The 26,603-nt window shown below is 37.0% G+C and overlaps 1 protein-coding gene, 1 long non-coding RNA gene and 1 other non-coding gene across 3 annotated transcripts; 2 read left to right on the forward strand and 1 right to left on the reverse strand.

The window, feature by feature from the left end:
- Nucleotides 1-8,582: 8,582 nt before the first annotated feature.
- LOC118481363 lies at nucleotides 8,583-8,689 on the forward strand. The gene has a single exon (XR_004865570.1). It is a non-coding gene; the product is annotated as a small nucleolar RNA R71 (small nucleolar RNA).
- A 4,332-nt stretch (nucleotides 8,690-13,021) lies between these two features.
- Nucleotides 13,022-18,010, reverse strand: LOC110873815 (heavy metal-associated isoprenylated plant protein 7). Its single transcript, XM_022122829.2, has 6 exons — nucleotides 17,801-18,010; nucleotides 17,476-17,656; nucleotides 16,985-17,193; nucleotides 16,795-16,885; nucleotides 15,523-15,844; nucleotides 13,022-13,236 (listed from the first exon to the last, which is right to left on the reverse strand). The coding sequence occupies exons 1-6, from the start codon at nucleotides 17,807-17,809 to the stop codon at nucleotides 13,146-13,148; spliced, it is 903 nt and encodes a 300-aa protein (XP_021978521.1). The 5' UTR covers nucleotides 17,810-18,010; the 3' UTR covers nucleotides 13,022-13,145.
- Nucleotides 14,379-15,085, forward strand: LOC110873816. The gene is made up of 3 exons (XR_002555484.2): nucleotides 14,379-14,532; nucleotides 14,606-14,701; nucleotides 14,893-15,085. It is a non-coding gene; the product is annotated as an uncharacterized LOC110873816 (long non-coding RNA).
- Nucleotides 18,011-26,603: the final 8,593 nt, after the last annotated feature.

The raw sequence follows: 26,603 nt of genomic DNA on the forward strand, positions 1-26,603 counted from the left end.
TGTCCGAGTTTGGAACAAATATATGGAGTCAGGGTTTAGTTATATGTTCCAAACTAAATGAAGAATCCGAGTTTCACAAGGAAACTTGGTCTGAACTTGAGGGCATGGTTAAGTTCAGAGTTTAATATAAGTTCCAAGCTTTAAAACTATCTCCGAGTTACGTAAATGATTCTTCCGAGTTGTCATAAAAGTCCGAATATATGTTACTTGAATGATTCTTATGAGTTATCATAAAGGTCCGAATTTAATGTTTCAAGAAGGGAGTCCGAGTTTGTTTTTTATCCGAACTTACATGATATAAAGAAAGGGATTCAGGGTTTAATTCTCATAGGTGGTCCGAACTTTTGAGGAATATATCTTTAGTTGAAAGGTGGTCTGAGTTTAGAAAGGACCTGCATGTCCGAGTTTTATAAACACTAAAGTTCCGAGTTTAATTAATATAGTAGGTTCAGAGTTTTTTTGTTTGAATCCAGAATCTATAAAGGTCCGGATTTTGTGGGAATTAGAAGTCGTTACTCCATGTTAACTAATTAAAAATATTCATGGTTTGGATATGCCCACATGTGCTATGTCTGAATTATTGAGTTTAAAAGGAAGCTTCCCAGTTTCAGATTAAAGTTATATAGGTTCAGAACATAAGTTCATTCAAATATCAGGACTTAGAATTATAGAGGCATGTCCCAAGTAATGGTAAGAATTTATATGGTCCGTATTTAATGATCTCGCATGTGGGCTGTCATATCAAGAAAACATAATGTATTTGAAAGCAACATATAAATTCTAATATAATATGACTTGGAAAGTATCAATCATGTTTTTTTAAGATCACGTTTTTGAGTTGCTTCTCAAATGCATAATTAATTACATAGAATGGTTTCATGTGCACATGTATTATGTTGTGAATTGTCCTAATTAAAACACCATTTTCTGGAAAAGAAAACTATAAAGAGTGGTTTATATTTTCCTTTTGTACGGAGACTTGAGGTTGAATTAAAGGAGAATTGTTGAGGTCCGAACCTATGTCTGTATAATAACAGTAGTTATATGAATTATGACATAAGTTATGTGAATTATGTGGTGTCCACGGTCATCCAACCGACATTACATGTCACCAACTAGAGAAATCCAACTTGTGTGTTACTGTATGCTAAACTTACTAACTGTAATCAGCAAACACCTGTTTTTTGGACGATTAGGGTATGGCATAACCCTACACACGTACATACTTACATTACTGTACATTAGGTCGCGTGTAACGGACCAAACACTGCGTAGAAGCACGTTAATACATACCGAGCAAACCAAGGTGAGTTCACTACTCTTTCAAAAGCATGCGACCCAGGGGACAAACAAAGAAACTATTATTCCTTGGAGGAATGCTTTTTATAAATGTTGTGGTTTAATTTCAGTGTTAGTTAATAAACTCAACTCTATCACCAAAGTCCCTACTTACTACCGAGCTAGTTGCCGGGGAGGCAACGGGGTATTAGTTGATAGCACTATTAGGCTTGACAACCTCACACCGTACCTAGGAGGACGGTCGTGAACTAATGACCTTAACCAGATGGCCAATGTTGATAGGCATTGATGAGGGCAAACAAATAGATGTCACTTCGGTATCGAGTTTATTATTGGCATATCTTTAAACTAAACATTTACCAACTTTGCGTTAAACAAAACTGTGAACTCGCCAGCTTTGTGCTGATACACTTTTTTTGCATGATTGCAAGTCATTAGATGATTTCATGAAACGGAGTTTGCAATCGGAGGAGCTGTGGATGTCATGGGTCGTGCTGTTATTAATATAACTGATGTTATGCTATGTTTAGCGAACAAGTTGATTTCAATTACTTAGAAAAATTTCAAATGCTTCCTCTGAAGGTATTTGGTTTTAAACAGATGTTTTGAATTACACTTTTTCACGTTGAATGAGATTTCAAGTTTATTATATTACTATGAGTTCAATGTTATTAGTGGCTAGATCCTGGTACGTCACACGCCTCGCGATGGTTTCCGCATGTGGTATTTTGGTGGTGTGACAAAGAAAATAAAAATATTTTAGTTGTTTTTGCTTAACTGTTCGGTCATCAGATTTAAGACTAATCAATATCAAGATTAGAACATGAAATTTAAATTGTACCTTTTTGCTGATATTATCTTTCCTCCCTTATCTTCTCCAAAGGAAACATATTAACTACAAAGAAATAGAACTTTTTGTAACAGTGAGATGTTACTCGTTATGTCTCTGGAACAACCACTATCAACATTCCAAGTATTGTCAACAACTCCTCCTTGGTTGTCCCTGAAAAATAAGGAGATTAGTAAGACATTGGTACCTAGGCCATCGTGGTCCTGGGATTTTCTGAAGCATCAAAATAAGATACTTGTCGTAAGCACATGTCCTCTTTTGTATCAGGAACTGGTCATGTTGTTGATTTATGTTTTGATTTCCAAATTTGTTTAGGCTTTTCTAATTTTTTAGTTGCCTTTGACAAAACAGTTTGCTTTTCAACCTTTTTTTTTCAATACTTGTTTAGGTTTTAAAGCTTGTTTTCTTTTAGGTTTTGCAGCATTCCAATCCCCATCAGATGGTTTAACCTTGGGATGCTTATTCATCATTTCCTTAGGCTTTTCAACCTTCATTGTCTTATAATAAGATCTATTCCTTGGTGTAACCCTCTGATTCTGTGTATAATATGGCACATAAGGACGATGTGTGCAATTCCGTGCAATGTGACCGGGTATGCCGCAGTTGTAGCATGTTTGTATCTTTACATAAGGAGCATATCCCGATCCATTAGACCCAACCGATGATGAATTTGAGTTATAAGATCTTTTGGATGATTTGTTTGCAGTTTGTTCAAACTTTCTGCCCTGCTTCATATGTCCCTGTCTACAACAATTTTTCTTTTTTAAAAACAGTGTTAGATTTTGCAGTTTCACTTGAAACTCTTGGTTTTGGAGACAAATATTTATCTGACGGGCCTCTCAAAACTGGCTCAGAAGTAGCCTTTTTCACATATGGAGGAGCATGAACAGACAAATTAGATGTTTTTAAACAAACATCGGCGGTTTCTTGGCAAACAATATCATCCCCCTCAACCCAATCCTCTATAATCACTTTTTCTACAGATTAAGTAACCTGGTAAGTATCACTTTCTCACAAACAGTGTCAGTTGAATCTGTAGCACTGAAGCTGTCAGTTTCCTAAAGCCCTTAATCCAAAGTTCAAATCTTCATCAAACAGTTCGAAATGGTAAAAAATAAACTCATTTTCTAAGTACCCTAGTTCTGACATCATATAACTTACTTCATGAACTGAAAATTCATCCTCGTCTACAAAGTCAATGATGCGTGTGTAGTGTTATATATTTTTATGTATATTTTTTTAGCCCTTTTTAACACTTTGATCAAGTTTTAAATTTATAAAACACGATATTCTACTAACACTAAACACACATATGGGCAAGTGCACCCATCGTGAGCATAGTATAGTGTTGGTAAAATACCAAGGTCGTCCAAGGACACAAGAGCTTTTAATATCGGTTTATCCTCAATGTCTAATCAAAACAAAAGTTTAGAAAAAAAAAGTTTTAATATGAAAATAAAAACTAAAATGCTGAAAAATAAAAATGAAAATAAAAATAAAACAGATAGACAAGATGAATCACTTGGATCTGACTCGCCTTTAGTATAACCTTTGATTATTTTCGCACTTTTGCACTTTTTAAGAGGTTATCTTAGTTATTGTAGTAGGCCCCTCTTTTGAAGGTGACGTTACCCTCAACCCAGTAGTTTGAGTCAGCAAGGATACAATCCTAAAGAGTTGGATTATTGAAAGATAATTAATTAAGTTATTAATGCATAATGTGGTAGGCCCCTCTTTTGGAGGTGACGTTACCCTCGGCTAAGTAGTCTGAGTCAGCAGGGATACAGTCCTAAGTAGCCGGGTTAATATATTAATAGTAGTTTACATATGAGGGGATCAAGGAGTTTGGACCCCCGCCATCCAATACCAGTGGGTATTGAAGGAGGTCCTACTAAACTTGACCCAGGTCCTTGCAGGATCTATACACTGAACAAGGCAAGACGCTTACCAAACCATTCCCTTAACCCTCGACCAGGTAGCCAACATATCTCCATATAGACCGTGGAGATATGAATGGTGTAAATCTTTTATTTTATATAGACAGTAAAATAACGCCAAGACACCACGAACAAATGATAAGGAAGTTTCACCTTCAACATAAGAAACTGGTTATTAAAGTCATTAATACATAACCAAATAAAAAGTACGAAAAGATTAAAAATAAAAAAGTATTACACTAATTGCTTATCTTCACCAAGTGATGTAAGAGACTTAGGCAAACATGGCCTTTGATTGTCAAGAACTCTTACTATCAATCTTGGATCCCGAGACTACTATACACACTCTATGATGGATGATGGTAGTGGATGATGGCGTTGTGGTGGTGGTGGAGTGTGGGTGAAGTGGGAGAGAGGTGGTTTGCCAAGGGATGGTTTGCAAGTGAGCCAAGCACCCCTATTTATAGCCTGTACAGAAGCCCGGACACGACCCCGTGTCCATTGGGCACGGCGCCGTGTCCACCCGTCTTCTCTTTCTTCATTAAATGCAATTTGTCTGCATTAGTTTACCACGCCCCCGTGTCCGCTGGGCACGACCCCGTGTGCAGAAGCGTATCTGTACTATCAAGATTTTCCTAGATTCTGTGAATCTTAGAGTTGACCACGGCCCCGTGTCCGCTGGACACGCCCCCGTGGTGGGTGATAGAATCTTCTACAACTTTGTCTTTTCTGCAGACACTTGGGCACGCCCCCGTGCTCATTGAGCACGGGGCGTGTTCAGCCTTCTGTTCTCTCATTTTTGCTTGGGAGGATGCTGTCGAGGGGTCGGGCATGCTACGTTTATTCCTTTTCTTGTATTTATGTTAGATTTAGCTGCATTTTTGCTTCTTTTGTTCGTTTGAGCTCATTTAATCCTGAAAATACAAAAGGAAGACAAAAATATTCTTTTTCCAACATTAGTACTAAAAAGGGTTAGTTTTATGCCACATTTGATGTAATTTATATGTTGCATTTTGCGCACATCAAATACCCCCACACTTGAATCTTTGTTTGTCCTCAAGCAAAACTCTTTATAATGTGGCTTACACTCCCAAATGGAATGGGTAGAAGAGAAGGTTTTTGGGTTTGTCATAGAGTGTCGGGATTTCCAAGATTCTTTATTAAGTTTTATTTTTAATTATTTACTATCCTATTCATCATGATTTATTTAAAACAATACATAATATAAATTACTTATTAGGGCATAACATGCCTTTTTAAAATTCCATTTATATACAAGTTCACATATCTCACGGGGGATTACTCAACACTCGGTCGAAAATGTATTTTTGTGAAACACTCGAGAGCGGCATGGAACTTACTTCTACCATAAGCTTGCCAAGCAATCAATCCTCCTCCTTTTTAACTATATACCTTTGTAAATATCAAGAGGACTTTTGGGGGAAGGGTTAGGCTTGGGTTAAAGGTAGGTGGTTTGGTTAGTGGTTAGTAGAAAAGGGTGAAAGGCGTAAAAAGCGTCGGTTTTCGTAAGACTTTATTTTTATGACTTTTTATTTTAATGAAGCAATTTTTCAAACAAAGTTCTTTTTGATAACCTTGTTTGTTTATTTCTTTTGGCTTCATTATCATCATTTTTTTTATAAGGAAGTCATAAGAAAGATCGAGCTTTGTTACTAAAATAAAGGGTTTAAAATGAAAAAGGGTTTTGGTGGGTAAAAGGGTGTTTGTTTTGGGTTAGGAAATGAAAAGGTTTGTGCTCAAAGGGATTAACTAGGGGGCTTTTGGGTAGGTGGTTAAAAAAAAGAAAAATAATGGTGTTGAAATAAAAAGGGTTAGTCCTAATGCCTCCATCATTTACTTACTTGGGTTTAAGTTGGTAAGGACCGGGAATGTATCGTCATGGCAAGTTCTAGAGTCGTAAGAACGAAGCGGCTATTCACACAAGAAACGAAAAATGAGCATTTAGTTTAAAGATGTGTATTTGTATGCTCAATAAAGGCTCAAAACTCACTTTTTGTGGGAATGGGTTTTTATGTGATCAAGTATATATAATCGAATTTTAACTAGATCTGTCATGCCGTTTCATAATTTCCTTATGTTAGTTCTTTTTATCACGACGCTATCGGTTGTAAATTTATAAAGATAAAACCTTTTTTTTGAACTTGTTATTCCCAATTTAAACCAAGACAAGTAAAAAAAATAAAAGGTTTTTGAAAAAATTTGGGGTGTTTAACGGTTTCAATAGCGTTTTGTGTAAGGCTTATAGTTAGGACTTGCAAAATTCAAGGTTTTAGCAGACCCCCCACACTTAAATTACACATTGTCCTCAATGTGTCCCAAAAATAAGTTTTTAGGTTGATTGAATGTGTAAAAAGATGTGAAAAAGCAAAAAATTTTATGTTACTGGGCGTCTGGACACGGCCCCGTGGTGTCCGGGCACGACCCCATGTTCAGATTGCCAGTAACAGAAAACAAAATAAAGTAACAAAAGGCTGGACACGGGAGCGTGTTCAGTGAGCACGCCCCGTGTCCAGGTGCCTGAACTGGGCATTTTTCTGCAGGAGGTTGAGCACGGGGGGTGTTGGATGAGCACGACCCCGTGCTAAACTTGCTGTAATGAAGAAAAATTGTTGAGTGGCCCTGTTTTGTGCATGGGGTGTTGGTTCAAGCTTCCCTTAGTATCCTTCACCATCCCGGGTGTGTTTTATTCCTAAAAACTAAAACTAAACTAGAAAACAGTAAAGGTTAATCTAAACTAAAGCTAAGGATAGTTCCGTGGAATGCCTCCGTGGTGCGCCACGTTTATAAGGGTCCTTGGCTAGACCCAAAGCCAGTCATATGTTACCCAAGCGGGATGGGTTGCATCCCATTTTGCACCGTCGGAGAGCATCATCCAAACTCGAGTCTATGATTTGCATGTAGTTGACCGGGTCATCATCTTCAATTCTTTTCCCGACCCCAAACTTCATTTCCTTCTCCCTAACCCTCAATGTTAGTGTTCCCCCATTCATGTCTACTACTGCGTGGGCTGTAGCTAGGAATGGCTTCCCTAGGATGAGTGGTACTTCGGTGTCTTCTTCCATATCTAGTATGACAAAGTCGGCTGGGAAGACAAAGTCTCCGACTTTAACTAATAGATTTTCAACGACACCTTGTGGGTACTTGACGGACCTATCGGCGAGTTGGATGCTCATTTTCGTAGGGCTTGTTTTTCCTAATCCGAGTCGGTCAAACATTGATGCGGGCATGAGGTTGATGCTAGCCCCAAGACCGGCTAGTCCATTACGTATGGGTGAGTCCCCGGTGGAACAAGGAATGGTGAAGCTTCCAGGATCGATCTTCTTTTGTGGGAGCTTGTTGTGTAATAAGGCAGAGCATTCTTCACTCAAATTAATTAATTGCAATGATTCAATTTCCCTTTTGTGAGTGAGGAAGTCCCTCATGAATTTTGAATATTTAGGCATTTGGGTTAGGACTTCTACAAATGGAATATTGACGTGCAATTGTTTTAGTAAGTTTATGAATTTAGTGAATTGCTCATCGGTCTTTTGGCGGAGTAACCGACCGGGATAGGGTACCGGAGGATTCTTCGGTAGCTCTTGAGTTGGCGCAGGCGTTGTCTCTTTTTGGGGTGTAGATGAAGATGTGGCCTGGCTCGGTGGACTCCTTTCAGTTATGGGAAGCTGAGCTTCCTTGGGACCGACAGTACGATTTCTTAGTGTGATGAGATGTACTTGTGCCTTCGGGTTTGTTTCGGTAATGCTAGGTAACGCGCCTTGTCGTCTCTCGGAGAAATTTTGAGCTAGTTGATTTAATTGTTTTTCAATGTTTTGAATACTAGCTTTTTGGTTTCTAAAATTTGATTCCAATTGCTGAAATCGTTCCGAGTTTTTCGTATCGGAGTCAGAGATGAGGCGTGAGACAGTGTCTTCAAGCCTTTCTCGTCCCCCTTGTTGTTGAGAAAAATTTTGTGACTCATTACGTGGTTGTTGAAAGTTTTTTCTTTGACTCTGGTTTTGTTGGTTACTACTATTGCCAGGTTCTCTCCAACCAAGGTTAGGGTGGTTACGCAAGCCTTGGTTGTAGGTACCTGTCGGAGGACCTGACGGCCTAGGTCTATTATCAATGTAGTTTACCAATTTCGTTTGATTATCAATTTCTTTCATACAACTCCAATTTTCATGAGGCCCACCACACCCTTCACAAGTCATAACCGAGGCCGTTTTTGCCATTTCTAGTTTTTTATTTTTGAAGAAAGGGCCTGGATTTGGGCTTGTAAAGAAGTGCTTTCATCAACCTTATGGGCGCCCGGGGCAATAGATTTATTGCCTCGGGGATTGTGCCATTGAAAATTGTTTTGAGCAATTTCCTCAATTTGATTATAAATTTCATTTGGGCGTCGATTACCTAAAAGTCCCCCAGAGCTAGAGTCAAGTGTTTGTCTTGTGTGTGGCAACAATCCATTATAGAAAGTGGATACTTGTTGCCATACCGCAAGACCATGATGAGGACACTTTCGTAGTAGCTCCTTGAACCTTTCCCAAGTTTCATACAAGGATTCCCCATCCTCTTGTGAGTATGTATTAATTTCAGTCATTAATTTAGCTATTTTAGCAGGAGGGAAATACTAATATAGAAACTGTTGGGCTAGTTCATCCCAGGTGTTTACCGAACCAACTGGGAGGGTATTGAGCCAAGCCTTAGCTCGGTCTTTTAGTGAAAATGGAAACATTCGCAGGCGGATGGCGTAATTTGATGCTCCATTGATCCGAAAAGTATCACATATCTCCAAAAAGTTGGAAATATATAAATGGGGATCTTCATCCGCAAGCCCGTGGAAGGTTGCGGAATTTTGAAGCATTTAAATCAAATGCGGTCGAAGTTCGAAGTTGTTGGCATCGACATTTGGTGCATTGATAGCAGCGCCAAGATTACCTACGGTGGGTCGTAGGTAATCCATAAGGGTACGTTGGTCCGCCATTGGAAGTAGGTCCCCCGAAAATTTCTCTTGGTTTTTAGCTTTACGTCTTTTTCTTAGAAAGCGTTCGGGTTCGTCTAGAGGTTCTTTTATGTCTCTACTAGAGCTGGAGCTCATACACTACGTAGAAAGTTTAGGTGTGGCACCTGGGTTCCAAGTCCTGCAATAAAGACAAAAAGAAAGTTGGTCAGAGGTTTCACCACGGCCCTGTTGTCAGAGTTACAGTGATTGTTTTCCGAATCCCCGTTACTGAAAAGCTCGATACGACCCTGTGTTGCACCGATACGGCCCCGTGCTCAACTCTCTGTAACTCGGAAAATAAAAACTGCCAGTAACAATTATGGGCACGGCCCGTGTCCGACCAAGCACGGCCCGTGCTCAACTCTGCAGAAGCTGAAAAATTAAAAAAAAAATCCTAAAAAAATGATTAGGCCGTTGATTTTAAGCTTTCTTAAAATCCTTGTGTCCCCGGCAACGGCGCCAAAAACTTGATGCGTGTGTAGTGTTATATATTTTTATGTATATTTTTTTAGCCATTTTTAACACTTTGGTAAAGTTTTAAATTTATAAAACACGATATTCTACTAACACTAAACACACATATGGGCAAGTGCATCCACCGTGAGCGTAGTATAGTGTTGGTAAGATACTGAGGTCGTCCAAGGACACAAGAGCTTTTAATACTGGTTTATCATCAACGTCTAATCAAAACAAAAGTTTAGAAAAAATAAGTTTTAATATGAAAATAAAAACTAAAATGCTGAAAAATAAAAATAAAAATAAAAATAAAACAGATAGACAAGATGAATCACTTGGATCCGACTTGCCTTTAGTGTAACCTTTTATTATTTTCGCACTTTTACACTTTTTAAAAGATTATCTTAGTTATTGTAGTAGGCCTCTCTTTTGAAGGTGACGTTACCCTCAACCCAGTAGTTTGATTCAGCAAGGATACAATCCTAAAAGGTTGGATTATTGAAAGATAATTAATTAAGTTATTAATGCATAATGTGGTAGGTCCCTCTTTTGAAGGTGACGTTACCCTCGGCTAAGTAGTCTGAGTCAGCAGGGATACAGTCCTAAGTAGCCGGGTTAATATATTAATAGTAGTTTACATATGAGGGGATCAAGGAGTTTGGACCCCCGCCATCCAATACCAGTGGGTATTGAAGGAGGTCCTACTAAACTTGACCCAGGTCCTTGCAGGATCTATACACTGAACAAGGCAAGACGCTTACCAAACCATTCCCTTAACCCCCGACCAGGTAGCCAACATATCTCCATATAGACCGTGGAGATATGAATGGTGTAAATCTTTTATTTTATATAGACAATAAAATAACGCCAAGACACCACGGACAAATGATAAGGAAGTTTCACCTTCGACATAAGAAACTAGTTATTAAACTCATTAACAAATAACCAAATAAAAAGTGCGAAAAGATTAAAAATAAAAAGTATTACACTAATTGCTTGTCTTCACCAAGTGATGTAAGAGACTTAGGCAAACATGGCCTTTGATTGTCAAGAACTCTTACTATCAATCTTGGATCCTGAGACTAATACACACACTCTATGATGGATGATGGATGATGGTGGTGGATGATGGCGTTGTGGTGGTGGAGGAGTGTGGGTGAAGTGGGAGAGAGGTGGTTTGCCAAGGGATGGTTTGCAAATGAGCCAAGCACCCCTATTTATAGCCTGTACAGAAGCCCGGACACGACCCCGTGTCCATTGGGCACGGCGCCGTGTCCACCCGTCTTCTCTTTCTTCATTAAATGCAGTTTGTCTGCACTAGTTTACCACGCCCCCGTGTCCGCTGGGCACGACCCCGTGTGCAGAAGCGTATCTGTACTATCAAGATTTTCCTAGATTCTGCAAATCTTAGAGTTGACCACGGCCCCGTGTCTGCTGGACACGCCCTCGTGGTGGGTGATAGAAGCTTCTACAACTTTGTCTTTTCTGCAGACACTTGGGCACGCCCCGTTGCTCATTGAGCACGGGGCGTGTTCAGCCTTCTGTTCTCTCGTTTTTGCTTGGGAGGATGCTATCGAGGGGTCGGGCATGCCACGTTTATTCCTTTTCTTGTATTTATGTTACATTTAGCTGCCTTTTTGCTTCTTTTGTTTGTTTGAGCTCATTTAATCCTGAAAATACAAAAGGAAGACAAAAACACAATTTTTCCAACATTAGTACTAAAAAGGGTTAGTTTTATGCCACATTTGATGTAATTTATATGTTGCATTTTGCGCACATCAGTCAACATAGTCTAGCAGACCTTTTACATACATCATGCTAGAAAACTTTATGAAAGAGCCCCCATGATGAATCTTGAGTGAGACAAATGTAGGGTAACTAAAAAAACATAACAAAATGCCACCATTATCAGTGTTAAGTTTAACACTGTTGAAAATGAGAAAATGGTTCAATACATGATCAGTGTTAGGGTTTACAAAACTCACCATACATATTCTCTACATCAACTTGTTGTGCCCTAGGACGAACGAACCACATCGACATTGCACTTCAATTATCGATAATCTTGTATGCGTTTGATGTTGGAGAATGTTTAGGGTTTGACAAAGTTTTCGATTTGGGTGATAATGTATCGAAATATGGGTTAAGAAGATTATAATAAGGGTATTTAGTAGGGGTGTTCAGAAAAAACCGTAACCAAATAAAACCGTAAACCGAACCGTAACCGTTACCAAATAAACCAATCCGAATAACGAATTTGGTTTTTGGTTTGGTTTCTAACCGAAACCGAATTGTAAATATGGTTTTTAGTTCGGTTTATGGATCCACATTTTATTTTATTTAGTTTATTCGGTTTATTTGGATAACCGAATAAACTGTTTAACTTAATTAATTATTAAATAAAAATAATAATATTTTATAAATCATAATACAATTTAGTAGCCCAATATAATTATTATTTTTATGTAGCCCAAAATACAAAATATCTAAAAGCCCTTCAAACCCACTCATTTCTAAAAATTATATTTACAAGTTTTAACAGCTAAACATCTATTGGTTTTCTTGTTTCTTGTAGAAATGAAGGGTTATGCGTGATTTGGGGAAAAGGTTAAGTGCATTTTGGAACCTGGATTCAGATTTTTCTAGGTCGGTTACTTATTAAGTCTAATATTTAAGTATTTGTATACCCATGGTTATATCAAATGTTGATCAAAATACATATTTATTTATTTTAAGTATGCAGGTTCACTCGAGTTGAAGAAAAACTCATGTTTGAAGATTATCTATACTTTGTGCCATTAGACTTGTTAACTATTTATAGTTTCTATGATCTATGTTTTGAAGCTTTAACTTTGTGGTTGTGTCTACGACTAGTTTATAAATGTGTTTGTTTTATTTCGCAATGAAACTTTCTTGTATTTGTATATTGTTAGGTGTAAATTAGTTGCGATGTTCGGAAGTTGGAACACAAACATAAATATAAATTAGGAAAAAGAAAGTACTTAGGTAAAATTTGGTTTATTTGGTTTCTAACCGAAACCAAACCGAATTGAATTTGGTTTGGTTTGGATCGGTTTACATATTCTTAATTTGGTTTGGTTTGGTTTTTGGTTTGGGGTAAATAATTTTGAAAACCGAATAAACCGAACCGATGAATACCCCTAGTATTTAGGGTTTTAAACGGGAAGTGTAAAGTATGGGTTGGGAAAAGACATAATTGCCCATCAGGTGTTTTGCACGTGACAGGTTTTAACGTTTAAAATGGATGACGTTTAGGTCGGGGTGTGAAATCATGGATGACGTTTAGATCAAGGAGTGAAATGACTATTTTTAAAGGATTATGACAAAACCGTTAAAACGAACAAAACGAAAGTTTTCTGTTAAACTATTATATGATGAATGTGTTAATATCAGATTTACTTTTATTCTGCTAAGATTTGCAGAGCATGTATCAAACTTTTTCTTCTAAAATTTAAAAAAGGTCACAAAACTCTAGAGCTTTTTATTTTCAACACACTTTTATACCCATAACAGGTCCACATGTAACCTTTACTAAAGCTCAAACAAACTTCCATGTGACTTTCCTTTTCTACCCCTCCTTTATTTACGTTACCCTGCATGCATTGGGGTTCTCATCACTAAACATTTGTGGGGCTAGTGGGTATGAATACGCTTGTTCCGCGACATAACTTGGATGCACTACTACAAAAGGTAGCATTAGACGGTGTCAAAGATTTTTTTAGACGGTGTTAAAGTAATAACACCATCTTAAAACCGATACCAATAGCTCTTTTTAATAAAATATTCAATAAAATTCAGAAGAACACCGTCTAATGCTTAAACACCGTCTTATACTAATTTCTTTAACCTTTAGACGGTGTTGTCTCTGAACACCGTCTTATAAATATTCAATGAACCCCGTCTAATGCTTAAACATCGTCTTATAAACTAATTTCTGCATCCTTTAGACGGTGTTGTCTGTGAACACCGTCTTATAAACTGAAAAAAGATCGATCAAATATCAACCACCAAAACCTTATCTCTTTCCTTTCATCTTCCTCCCAACTTCTTCATCTTCTCCATCTTTCTCATAACAACTTCTTCATCTTCATTCAAGAATTTCACCATTAACAACCTTACAAAGTTTCAAGGTTAGTTTTTTTTTCTCTTTATATATGTTATTTAATGTTTTTTAGTTTTATAAATAGTAGTTATATCATGTTTAATTATATGTTGTTAAAAATTCAAATTTGATTTTTTCTTGCTTTGTTTTGATAAATCACTAGTACATTGTATATAAAAATTAGTTTATATATAGTAATAAAGTATGTTTAAGTTTTAACCTTGTTGTAATATTTTTTTAGTGAAATATAAAATATTAATATTTATGGTTTTGAAGTTAATGTTACATACTAGTAACCTATCAATGTATCCTAGTTAACACCACTTGTTTTACTACAATGCTCTCAACAACCGACTATTGATCTAGAATAATAAACCACGAAAATTGGAGAAAAAAGTAATAATCATGAAAATGAATCGTGGATTTTGTCAAATTTAATAAAACAATATTCAATAACAATTAGATGTTATTTATATTTTTATTAACATATAGATGTTATTTATATTTACATTTACATTTAGGTGTATAAATATAGATTTAGATAACCCTTTAGAATTACCCGTCTAAAATTTATCTAATAGAGATAAATTTTGGATTGTCCCGTTTTGGGACTGCTTTTTGAATATTCTATCTCATTTAGGATATGTATACATTTTAACAAAACGTCATTTACTATGATTCACCTAACTATTCTATAACACTAATTTTGTAGCGACCATTGGTCTTTGTTCATCATTGCCCAACACATAGGACATGTTTATATTTTGGATTCAACAAAGATAAAAGGCGAAAAGAATGCTTCTAACTATCGTCTTCAAGCCTAATTCCTTCCGCCTTAGGATCCGAGTTCAACTACACAATGGTTGATGTATGTGTGTTTGCTATTTCTAAATTGTTTGATTTTCGTTACTTTTAAATAATAATTTGTTAATTTATTACAGTGTAAGCAACAAAAGGGTGGATGGGAATGCGGCTACATGGTTCTCCAACATATGTTTGACTTTGTCAATTTGTATCAAAACCAATTTCCCGATGAAGTAAGTAAAATATACTTGTTTATCAATTTATTACTTAACTGTTTATTTTTTATAACTTAGAAGGTTTAGATGTATATAACATGTAAATATATACATAGCTTTATTGCCGATGTTGTTATCGATTTTTCTCTTTGCCTTTAGATTTATTCTATAATATTTGTAATAACTCTTTCTATCTACTTTTATTTTAGATGTGGCACAACACGAGAGTGGCTACGGATAATGAAATAGATGTTTTGTTGATGACGTTGATGCCGAAGTTTTTTAGCGAGTTAGGTATTCCGTTAGTTTAGCTTATGTGTAGTTTGTTATGTATTCACAAATGATTGTAATTTGACGGGTTTATTTCCGAATTGGATGTGGGCTTTATTTTGGATTTGAATGTGCATTGTTTTGGTTTGATTTGAAAATGTTCCATTGGTTGATGTATTTTTTTTTCCAGCAAATGTATTTTTGGTGTATTTTTTTCCAGCAAATGTATTTTTGGAAAATATATATTCAGTAAATGTATTTTTTTTTCCAGCAGTTTATAAGACGGTGTTGGTACTAATGGTATTAAAAGACGGAGTTCACTAAGTTTATAAGACGGTGTTAAAAGTATTTGATTTAATAAATGTTTTGATATTAAAAGACGGGGTTCACAAAGTTTAAGCCGGTGTTCAGTTTGAACACCGTCTAAAAAGACTTGAGTTTAAGCCGGTGTTCAAATAGAATACCGTCTAATAATACTTGATTTTAAACCAGTGCAGTTTAAGACGGTGTTGAAAACACCGTCTTAAAACCCATTTCACCCCGTCTAAAGCTCTATTTTGTAGTAGTGAGGGTATAATTGGTAATTCGCTGGTTGGTAATAATAATAATAATATTCATTTTTTCTCATCTCCACCGCGGCCACCGTAGTGTCCTCCTTTTCCCCCGCTTCTTGCTTCTCGCCACCGTCGCGGTCGTTCTTATCTTCCTTTTTCTCACCATCCTCGTTGTTCTCGCTCTTTTCGTCCTCTGGCTTTGGCTCGGGATCTTGCTTCACCATCACCGCGGTTTTACCGGTTCTCTTGTGCACGTAATCCACAAGCTCCACCGCGGAAAAAGTGCCTTTCACCATTACTTGTGAGTTCTTTAGATCCGGGACGGCACTTTCCACCCCTACATTCATAACCAAAGGAATCTAAATTAGTACATATGATAACGAGGTTAGTAACAATGGGTACATTTAGACGCACCCTTTACGAAATCAGATACACAATCCCTCTACTTATAGGGTACATTTAGCCCCACCCATATTAGTGTCTATAAAGGCCAAAGAGGGGCTCGATTTAAAAAAAAGGTTAAGATAAAGTTTGGGCATCATATTTTGCCCCTTAATTTTTTTAAGGCTATACTACCTTCGATCAACATTTCGATTTTTCTGCTTTAATCTCTCAACTTTTAATATCTAAAAACTTTTGGTGAAAATGTATGATTTTGTGATTTTTATAAATCATATACAAAAGAGTTAACTTCTGTTTTACTCTCTGTGGTTTGGTCATTTTAACGGTTTTGCCCCAATTAATTAAAAACGACCATTTTCCTCGTTGATGTTCAAATCTTGTCGCCATTTTGCTCCTCGGCTCTAACTCCATCAATATTGTATGTTAACTAAAAGGGTATTTTTGTAATTTCAAGTTAACATACAAGATCCAAGTACCCTTACGTTATACTTGAAATTATCAAAATACCCTTCCAGTTAACATACAATATGGATGGAGTTAGAGCCGGAAAACAAACTGACGACAAAATCGAAACATCAAGGAGAAAAATGGTTGTTTTTAAATGATTAGCACAAAACCATTAAAATAAACAAAGCATAGGGAGCAAAACGAAATTAACTCTATACAAAATATGAGTTTCACCGTATTCTCACGGTCTCACCTATAATTTAGAATTCAAAGTACTTTCTCTTAATAAAAAAAAAAGAAAAAGAAAAAAAAAAAAAAACAAAGACTATATTTAAAGTAAAATTTTGAGCCGGACGCCTGATAAAACAACATTGAAATATGTAAAAAGAATTTTATATGTTAAATATTTTCTGAAAAAGTTTAAAATTACTAGATTACCCTTCATCCTCAAAATGCGTTTTCTAATCTCTTGGGCACAAGCTTCACAATGCATGTGTACTTTCAAAACCACCGTAATCACCGGCGGAGGCTGCAGTTCTCCGAAAAAAAAACATGAGGATGTTAAAAAACCACAAATTAATTAATTCAACCGATAAAAACAAAATAGTTAAATATAAATTATTACAACCTCATCTTTCTTCTCCTCTGGTTTTGGAGTAGCTTCTTCTTGCTCCGGCTTCTTGGGCTCCTCCGCTGGTGGAGTTGGGACCGGCGATATAAGCTCAACTTTCCGATGACTTTTTTTCTGAAGTCGTTCAAGAACCTTCAACGGATCTGCTTTTTCTCCCTTCACTGTGACCTTATGAGTCGTACAGTCCGTAATAACATCTTCAATGCCTATTTTTTTAAGTAATTTAATTTTAATTATATGGAAAAAATCAATCAAGGAACTGTAAGGGCACACAATGTGCATGATGCGCACTGCATGAGTTTACTGCGCATCATGCACAGTCTATAGCCTATGCAGTCTGTTAGGCCAACTTGGACCTGACCTACATACCTGTAGTAAAAAGTTGTTTACACAACTCAAAGTTGTAACATTGAGGATGCATGACAACAACCTTACTGTTACGCCCTAACTAAAAAGGTACAAAAGATAAATAAATATAAAGTACAAACCTTCAAATCCTTTGAGGCATCTTCGGACTTTTCTAGCACAACCTTCACAATGCATGAACACTCTCAAAACCACCTCTTGCGGCGGTGGTGGTGGCAGCGGATCTTTAGACTCCTCTTCCTTTTTCTCATCTCCGGCGGACAGTTTCGCTTCTTCTTCCGCCTTTTCCGGCTTCTTTTCCTCCTGTAAAATCAAGAATTAAACAACACCCACTTATCAAAATTACATTTTTATTAAAACATTCAACTTTTACCAAAACCAATATAAAAGACTAATCATTTTCATTTAAAATAATAATGAAACTGAACTAGAGGTTAAAGAACACACCTCTCCCATTAAACAGTTGAGTTGTGATCTCTAGGGTGGAAGTCGATTTATGGGTTTATAATGGACTGACAGACCTGTGAATTCAGGCACAAAAACACACAGTAATGCACAGTGGTGTGTGATTTAATCGAGGTGAAAAGGGAGTGTGAGATGTGGGTGTGATTGAGCTGGATGATGAGGAGGACCATCACATCTAGCGAGAATAGCACTCAATTCAGTCATCATAAACATGACATGGATTTTATAGATGCCACATCAGATAAACCTTTTTGGAAGTAAAGTTAATTACACATGTAATCAAAATCTTAATGGGTTCATAGTAGTCAAACACGTAGTTCTAAATTTAAAAAGTGTCATGTCTAAGTTAACAAGTAAAATTCACCGGGACGTTAGCGGAGAATTCAGTCGGTACTGATTCGGTTCATTACGGTATTGATACGGTACTGGCATTCAGTATATTAACCTAAAACAAAAATATGGCAACCCAAAAGGATATCAACACGTGTTTTATATCGATCGAAAACCATAAAATCGGATATTAGTATCGGTTCCAATAGTACCAATACCGATACTGATGTTGTTTTATCAGAATCGTCGTGGCACAAATATTTTGGAACTTATCAGTTTGGTTCGTCGCGGTAGGTCCCCTTAACCGTGGATCGAATACGAGATTGATAATCAACCAAGGGTGCGTAATCCCCTTAGTAGATCTAATGAATACAGAAACAAGTTTGTAAGATAAGTTTGTAAGATGATGAACATGAACAATCACTTTAAACCGGTATTTCAATTGATTATCAAACGCTATTGTTTACATTCAATTCAATACCACACGAAATCTCTCAGCTACTCTATGTATATTTCTCACACACAAACTCTCTGTAACTATCTCTCATAATGTCTAACCCGAAAACCAAATGCATAAGTTGTTTATATTACACAATCATGCAAATTGGGCTAGGCCCACATTACAATTAAACATAAACTCGGACCCACTAAACATAATACATAACTCAGACACTCACATAACTCAATAACTTGGAACTATACAAGATATCTGAAACTCGGAACATGTGGAAACTCAGACCACATATATAACTCGGACCATCTTGTTTCCAATCCATAAACTTGGAACTTCTTGTTTCCTTGAAATACAATAGTTCGGAATCCACATAAGGACTTTTTTTTCTTTGGAATTATGAATATCATTCAAGTCTTCAACATCCAAGTGCTTGTTCAAGATATCCAAAGACCAACACAAAACTGTTGTCACATAAAATGCGCCAACAAACTCCCCCTTAACAATAGCTTGCAAAGGTTAACTTAGTCTTCAAACATCTCGTAGCTTCAGCTTCAACGAGAATTCTGTAAGCAACAGACTCCCCCAAGTCTTTCAAGCTTTGAGTCAGCAATCCAGTTACGTCTTCAAATTTTTTATTATGCATTGCAAAAGGAGGATTCTACTAAGCAACAATAAACTCCTCATCTCTTTACATCACTTCACAACAACTTCTCAGCAACATTTTGCATAAATCTGTATATTGTATAACATCTCGAAAAACCATAAGAAATTTTCAACAAAGCTAGACAAATCATTATTAATCAAAAGATGTCAAAACCAGTGTTGTAAAAATCGCGATTAATCGCTAGTCGGTCAGTGACTGGGTAATTTTTCGTTAATCAGTCCATTAATCACTAGTTGAGCCTAGTCGGACCTAGTCGGTCGGCCAAAAATCGGCGATTCCGATTAGATTCTGACAAAAAGCTTGTATATTCTGACCAAAACCTCTAAATTCCGGCCAGTTTCCAACCAAACCATGTGAATTCCAGCAATTAATCTTGTATACTTAAAAAATGAGTAGAGTAAGAGTTAACACATAGCTACTTAAAATATTTACCTATAAAAATGCGTATATGTATACATAAAACTGAAAAATCACATATAAAAAACCCGATCCGATTAATCCCGATTAATCTCGAGTAATCCCGAGTAGACGCTAGTCCCCACCTCACCGACCGATTAGTGACTAGCGAGTTCTCCAACCTTGGTCAAAACTGTTTCACAGACTACGCAAGTTTTAACTACAAACCAACACACAAAATTTTGTCTAACTCACTAGAATCTGCAAGTTAAAAAAAAACTGAACTCATCTTGTAACATCTCTCCCCCTATCAGTAACAATTCCTCCATGAACAACCATTTTCCGTATGTTAAAAGTTTTAAAGAAAAGAAAATCTTTTTCGATTTTTATATTTTCTGAAAGCAAATAAATAACACAAAGTGAAATTAAAAAAGTAAATAAACGCTTTGTTTTTGTGAGAGTCACCGGAAAGAAGATCATATCAACAAAGTGAAATTGTTTTCACACTATCAGTTAATTCTTTATTTTAATTTTAGTGAAAAGCAATCCAAAATGATTACCTATATTGTTTTGTTTATCCACTTAAACCAAACGCATGAATATTTCAAGTTCCATTATCTTGTGATACGATTAATGGTAAGATTATAACGTAGTACTAGTATCGCACTTTAGGACATACCCCCATGATCAAAGTATGCACAAAGCTTCCTCGTAGTATGTGAGTATTGTCACACCCCAACCGATGGTGCAAACATCGAAGTGATACGAAAACGAGATTGATCAAGATTTCATAATGCACTAATTGTGACAACAATTTAGGTAAACAATATTTCATTTCCTTCTAAATCGGATACATTATTTTGAAAGGAAATACAACATCTTGTTCATAACATAATCAAACAAAGGAAATACAAAACATAGAATTTAGGTGTGGTTCTATTCCACCCTAAGTAGATTTCTCCAAGAATCATCCTACATTTCCTGTAACATATATTAAAGTATGATCAACACAAAGGTTAGCGAGTATACAAGTTTGATTATATCGCATACATATAAAAGATTGTGACAACTGGCAAATAACCGGCAATTTCGTACAAACTAATCACTATTTTATTTACATAATCTCATGCATTTAGCGTAATTTAATTACGTAACTGTGTCGTTTATTAGATAAAAATGTTAGGACAAGAAAACAATGCTAAAACATATGTTGGTTTTCGTCGTATTTCGAAACCAATCAAATAATCTCCTAAAAGTGTTGGTAGAAAGTGTTGCGCGCACTATTCACGGTTACATTATTCATGCCAGCAAACCGTGAAAACAAAATGAAACAATGAAAAACGACACATGAACAACATGACTGAGTCCATATACATAAGAAAACACTAATATGAAAACATATCTTGCAAAAATATAAGACTTTCCGGAACAACGCCCTAAATACTAAATCGTCTGTTTCGGCTAAAAATATAACATTTTTAACTCGTCCGTATTAATAATTAAGCATTTCTTGAACTTCGGAATTATGAAAATTGATGACATATACACTAAAACACATTTGGAATATCATTGTAGTGTCCAAAATTACAAGCTTCCGGTATTATATCGTTATACACATAACTAGTCCGTTATCGACCCGAAAACTAGTAAGCGGTATTTTTGCCACAAAACAACCAAACGAAGAAGCTAGTGAACTAGCTAAGCTTCTTTTGGGATCCAACATCACTTCATAATACTTTCGGTCGCGGAAAAACAATTTACGGAAGACGTCCGTCGGTAGGATGTAGAAGCACCGTTAGCGATCCGACACTTAAACAGAAGCCGTTTAAACTATCAAAATACCATTTCTAATAGTTTAGTGAACAAGTTAATAATAATTATCATCCTAGTTCATTAATTACCCCGTAATGGCGTACTTAAACACCTAATCACCGTACTTTGGCTAATGACCAAAATATCCTTATTTTAACAATTTTTATAAAAAAAATAATATAATACCCCCCCCATCTTGAATTTGGTCAATAATGTGGGTCCCACCCACTTGATTTTGTTGAAAAACTAAAGATTTCATGTATGAGGAGTAAGATTGTATGTATGGCTCATATATTTAAAATATCATGATCTTGAAACGCCATACTTTATATCATTTCAACACTTTTGAAAACCAAAGAAAACTCCTCCATCCTCACCTTCATTCACGGCACACATACACCTCCATTAACACCACCATTAATCACAACATTTACTCACTTTCAAGGCAATTTAAGGACATTTAAGAATGGGTTAAACATGGAGCTATATGTGACAACCCTCACTAAACCAGGTATCCGTACGACTTAATTAACTATTAATTGTTGCTTAATTACTGTGCTTAACTGAGATTACTGACGAACTGCTACTTGATTTCTAGTACTTGTATATTCTTGCATCATACTTTGATTTTCTGTCACTACATTATTTACTTACTGAACTCTAGTGACAAACATGATGCACAAAAGCACAGTAGCATTTGAACGGATAACCTATGGAACATGCTGATATAGCCAGCATCAGGCAAACACTGCCTCTAAAGGCCTGAATGAGCCAGAAATATTTTACTACACCCATAGTGTGTGTAGGGTTACAAGGGTTGTTAAACTGCGTCTCTAGGAATAAGAAACAGAGATTGGATGTGCCTAAAACGTACTCTAAGCATGAAACACAGCACTCTTATCAGCATACTAGCTTCTAGCTAACTAATAAAGTGCCAAAACATGAGGAAATATTCCTGACACTTTGCAGAATAAATTGTGTCGTTAAAAATATTATTTACGATGCTTAAAAGATTACTTAAGCACTTTAACGGATTACTATCCAACCGAACAACCGGACTATACCCGGAACATAAAAATATTGCCAGAAATATTATTGGTCTTTTTCTGAGCCAGTTAGGGTCCCTGATTACCCTAACACCCGTTTTATAACGCACCATGCAACTAACGGGGTTAATCTCTAGAGTTAACCTACTTAACTAAACTAAACACTAACTGAACCATTGAAAACCAACCGGATACCCCCCCCCCTCAATGGAATCGGCCAACATGGAGTAACCAAGAGAGTACAATTGTGATTATTTTATTTGATTGTGTCGATATCTAGATGACATACTAACCAATGGATTAAGCACATGATTTTTCCTATAAATACCCTCACTAACTCATGAGATTATTACACGTCACAATCACCAACAAAATCACTCTCCTCCCCTCCCATCCATTCTCGGCCGAAACCCCCTAGGGTCACCACCACCACTTTCGATTCTTGTTCATCCATTCCAAGTATCTACAAGGCTTTCGGGTTACGTATTAGGAAGCTTGAAGCAAGCGGAAGTGGAAGGACCTCGTTTCTTAGCTTTTATCCACCACATTTTCGACTAGATTCTTCCCTAGCCCCGAGCTAGAGGTATAATGTTTAAAACTCACTCTCGAACGTATTTAAAGTGGTTAATATGATTTTTAACGGTTAAAAGTCGGAATCATGCGTTTTGAATCTCTAAAGTCTACTAAAACTTGAATTTTGTTGGTTAAAAGCTCATAACATGTGTAAAAGTTGTAGTATTTGAATATGTTGATTATTGAGGCCCGATCTACGTTGTGGTGGCTCTTATCATCGTTTAACCCGGCTTTGTTAAGATCATGGATCTTGACATAAGCTTGTTTCTGTCGGTACGAGGGTTAAAAGGTGAAACTCCACCACACGAGAAACATGAACTTGTGTAAAAGTATTATTACTAGTAAAATGGTGTTTAAAACTAGCGGATCTACGTATGTACAAGTGGTATTTTCGTAGAACCAAGTGTCGAGAAAATCATGTTTTATATAAGTTGGATGACAAACTAACAAATGTGATTTTACAAACCACAAGTGTATAAACACTTGTGAAATAAGAAGTATTCGACAAAATATCAATCTTTGAGAAAGATGACGGGAAGTTGTAAAGGATGATTTGTTCTAAAAATGGGGTTTTTACAAGACTAAACTATTTTATACATAGATCCACTAAATATAACGAGATCCACACAATAGTTTTCAGAAAAACTACAAGTTCATGTAATAATGCGATTTTACATACTAGTCAACTAGTTTGATGTGTTGAAAACTAGTTGATGTGTTGGAAATTGATTGGGTGATTTAAAGAAGTGTTGAAGTGATTTTGTAAAAGAAAATGATACGCTTGAAAGCGTGGCCACCTCCAGTTACAGGGGAAACTCTGGCGAAATTTTTCTAAAATCTAACACTTAGAATTATTTACAAGTGTTAGACTACTTTTGACATATTTTCAAAAATAATTCGCCATGACTTTATTTACAAATATTCGGAGGTGGGATTTTCACAAAACTAAACGTGATAAATATATATTCGGTAAATATATTTTTCACCACACTGTTTATGATTATTTTGTGAAAATATATAAATATTATTTTTAGAGTAAAAATAATATTTACAAACGTTGACGAACCCAAAATAATACAAACGCTTATACGACAAACATATAAGTTACAACGGTAATTACTATTACCACATAATCGTTAAAGCATAACTTACGCTTTATGCGGAAATATTCATAAACGCGTATTTTGTCAACGTATTATTTTGGAAAATATTATGTGAAGAGAAAATATAATATTTTTGAGAAAATATTTATATTTTGGAATGAGAAGTAAAAATATATTAAGTGGGACTTAATGAGATGATACAAATACACATGTATTAAATCCCCCACCCTTGGGAAGGAAATTAATTACCAAGTATATACAAGGAACGGTTGTCTAACTGTTTCCCAAAATGTAAACTATAAAGCTAAGGCTCGGCCATCCGTCTAATAGAATTAGCACATGTAGGTCGTTGCACAGCTATCGGATATTTGGAGTACTTGGTATAGTGACGCACTGACAGTGAGTTCATGTCCCCCTTTTCTCTTAACTCTTTTCAGTTTTATAAACTGCGGGGGTGAAATACATGTTACTATGATTATGAATACTTGATACATGGTATGGTTAGCGTAAGGAGGGTTATTACTTAGATCATGTGAGTGGGTAGGCGGAAACTGGAGGCCATTAATCCTCATGGTAGGACCGAGGGACGTAAGCGGTAGATCTATCTGGGTGTAGCGAGCCCAACTCCAGGTCCAGCATAACGGGCCTCGGGGTGACTTTGTGCCCGACGCAAAATCCGCTAGGTTTGAGTCTTCCTACTTGCACTTCACACATATCAATGGCCTTGCAAACCATTGGTGATCTCTTTTTCCTTATTTGCTACATACCAGGATTTTTGATAAATACAAAGGTTTATTTACTCACTTTCGCATGAACTCGCTCAACATTATTGTTGATTTTTCAACTTACATGTATTTCAGGGAATTAAAGATCTGGCACGGTATGGCATGTTTTCCGCTGCATAAGTCACCAGGGTCATCCAGGGTTCGGGGAATGTGACTCTTTCCTGGACAAGTCACAGTCCTTGAATCATGTTTATGTTATGTTTGGGTTTGTAATGTTTAGACAAGTTTATGGTTGTTGGGTGTTAACCCGTTAAGACAATGTTTTGATTTTTATTTTAATGGATGATCTTGCATATTTTTAATTCATATAGCTTGTTATGATTAAGCTATGGTATTAAGAAGTCACACCAAATTAACCACGCTTCCGCAAAGCCAGGGTGTGACAGCTTGGTATCAGAGCTCTGATCATAGCGAACTAGGATTCCTTCTTGAGTCTAGACTATGATCACTAGGGCTCTCACGAAAACATTTTTACTGCATACCACTTAAGTCCAGATCCAAAACGTTTTTATAAATAAATGTTGAGCATATTTTATTTATTATTTTTAGGCTCAGTCTGGGAAGCTGAGGCTCGGTCTGGGAGACTGAGGCTCGGTCTGGGAGGCCGAGGCTCGATCTAATGGATCGAGGTAGTTGTCTAGTGGGACTAGGGAGTCAGTCTGGGAGGCTGGGAGAATTTGCTAGTGGGACTAGGGAGTCAGTCTGGGAGGCTGGGAAAAGTTTGCTAGTGGGACTAGGGAGTCAGTCTGGGAGGCTGGGAAAAGTTTGCTAGTGGGACTAGGGAGTCAGTCTGGGAGGCTGGGAAAGTTTGCTAGTGGGACTAGGGAGTCAGTCTGGGAGGCTGGGAAAGTTGGCTAGTGGGACTAGGAAGGACAGTCTGGGAGGCTGGGAGGCTAGTGGGACTAGGAGGATTATGTGATTATTACTTGGTAACTTATGTGATTACCTGATTTACTGATTATTTGTGCATATTTTGTGTTTGTTACAGACACATGGATTCACCAGGCACGGGTGATTCGGATACCACCGGACCTTTACCCATAGTATCTGACGACACTATATCCTCAGAGCACGAGGTACATACCTCCGATTTCACGAGCACTGATGACGATGACTTCCAGCCCTTCGCTCTGCCCGACGGCGCTGATGAGCCTATTGATGACCCTCCTGCTGAGTACTTACCCTTAGTTGTGATACCAGCTCCTATTCCTTTAGCTGTCTATCCCGCATATGACTTGCTACTCGACGCCGAGGCTGACGGCGATATCGATTTGTTTGAGGACGAGCCTTTTGAGGATGAGATTCCGGATGTAGCTCTTCTTCCCGCTGGCGATCTTCTGATGATCGCTGACGCCCCTGCTGAGGACTCGCCCGCACACTCACCGGTCCCAGACTCCTTTGAGTCTGTGGCATCCGCACCTTCTCACGAGGTGGGCGCACAGCATTTCGCACACGACTCGGATCCTGACCAGGCATCCTTAGCAGCACCTATTCCGAGCTTCCCATTTGAAGATGACGACATAGAGTATTCAGATCCCATTTTCCCTCCGGGATTCGACCCGGATCACGACATTGAGTTTACCCCGATGGACCAGCTCGTGGAGGACCCCGCTGATCCCGTT

The sequence above is a fragment of the Helianthus annuus genome, chromosome 8 (assembly GCF_002127325.2).
Source record: "Helianthus annuus cultivar XRQ/B chromosome 8, HanXRQr2.0-SUNRISE, whole genome shotgun sequence".
Lineage (NCBI taxonomy): Eukaryota > Viridiplantae > Streptophyta > Magnoliopsida > Asterales > Asteraceae > Helianthus > Helianthus annuus.

Excerpts from the sequence above, each read along its gene's own strand:
- LOC110873815 (XM_022122829.2), bottom strand. Across the intron at positions 16,886-16,984 it reads CAGAGGAGAAGAAAGATGAG|CCTCCGCCGGTGATTACGGT; the intron begins GTTGTAATAATT and ends GGAGAACTGCAG. Across the intron at positions 13,237-15,522 it reads GCGAATTACCAATTATACCC|TCCAAGTTATGTCGCGGAAC; the intron begins TCACTACTACAA and ends TGTAGTAGTGCA.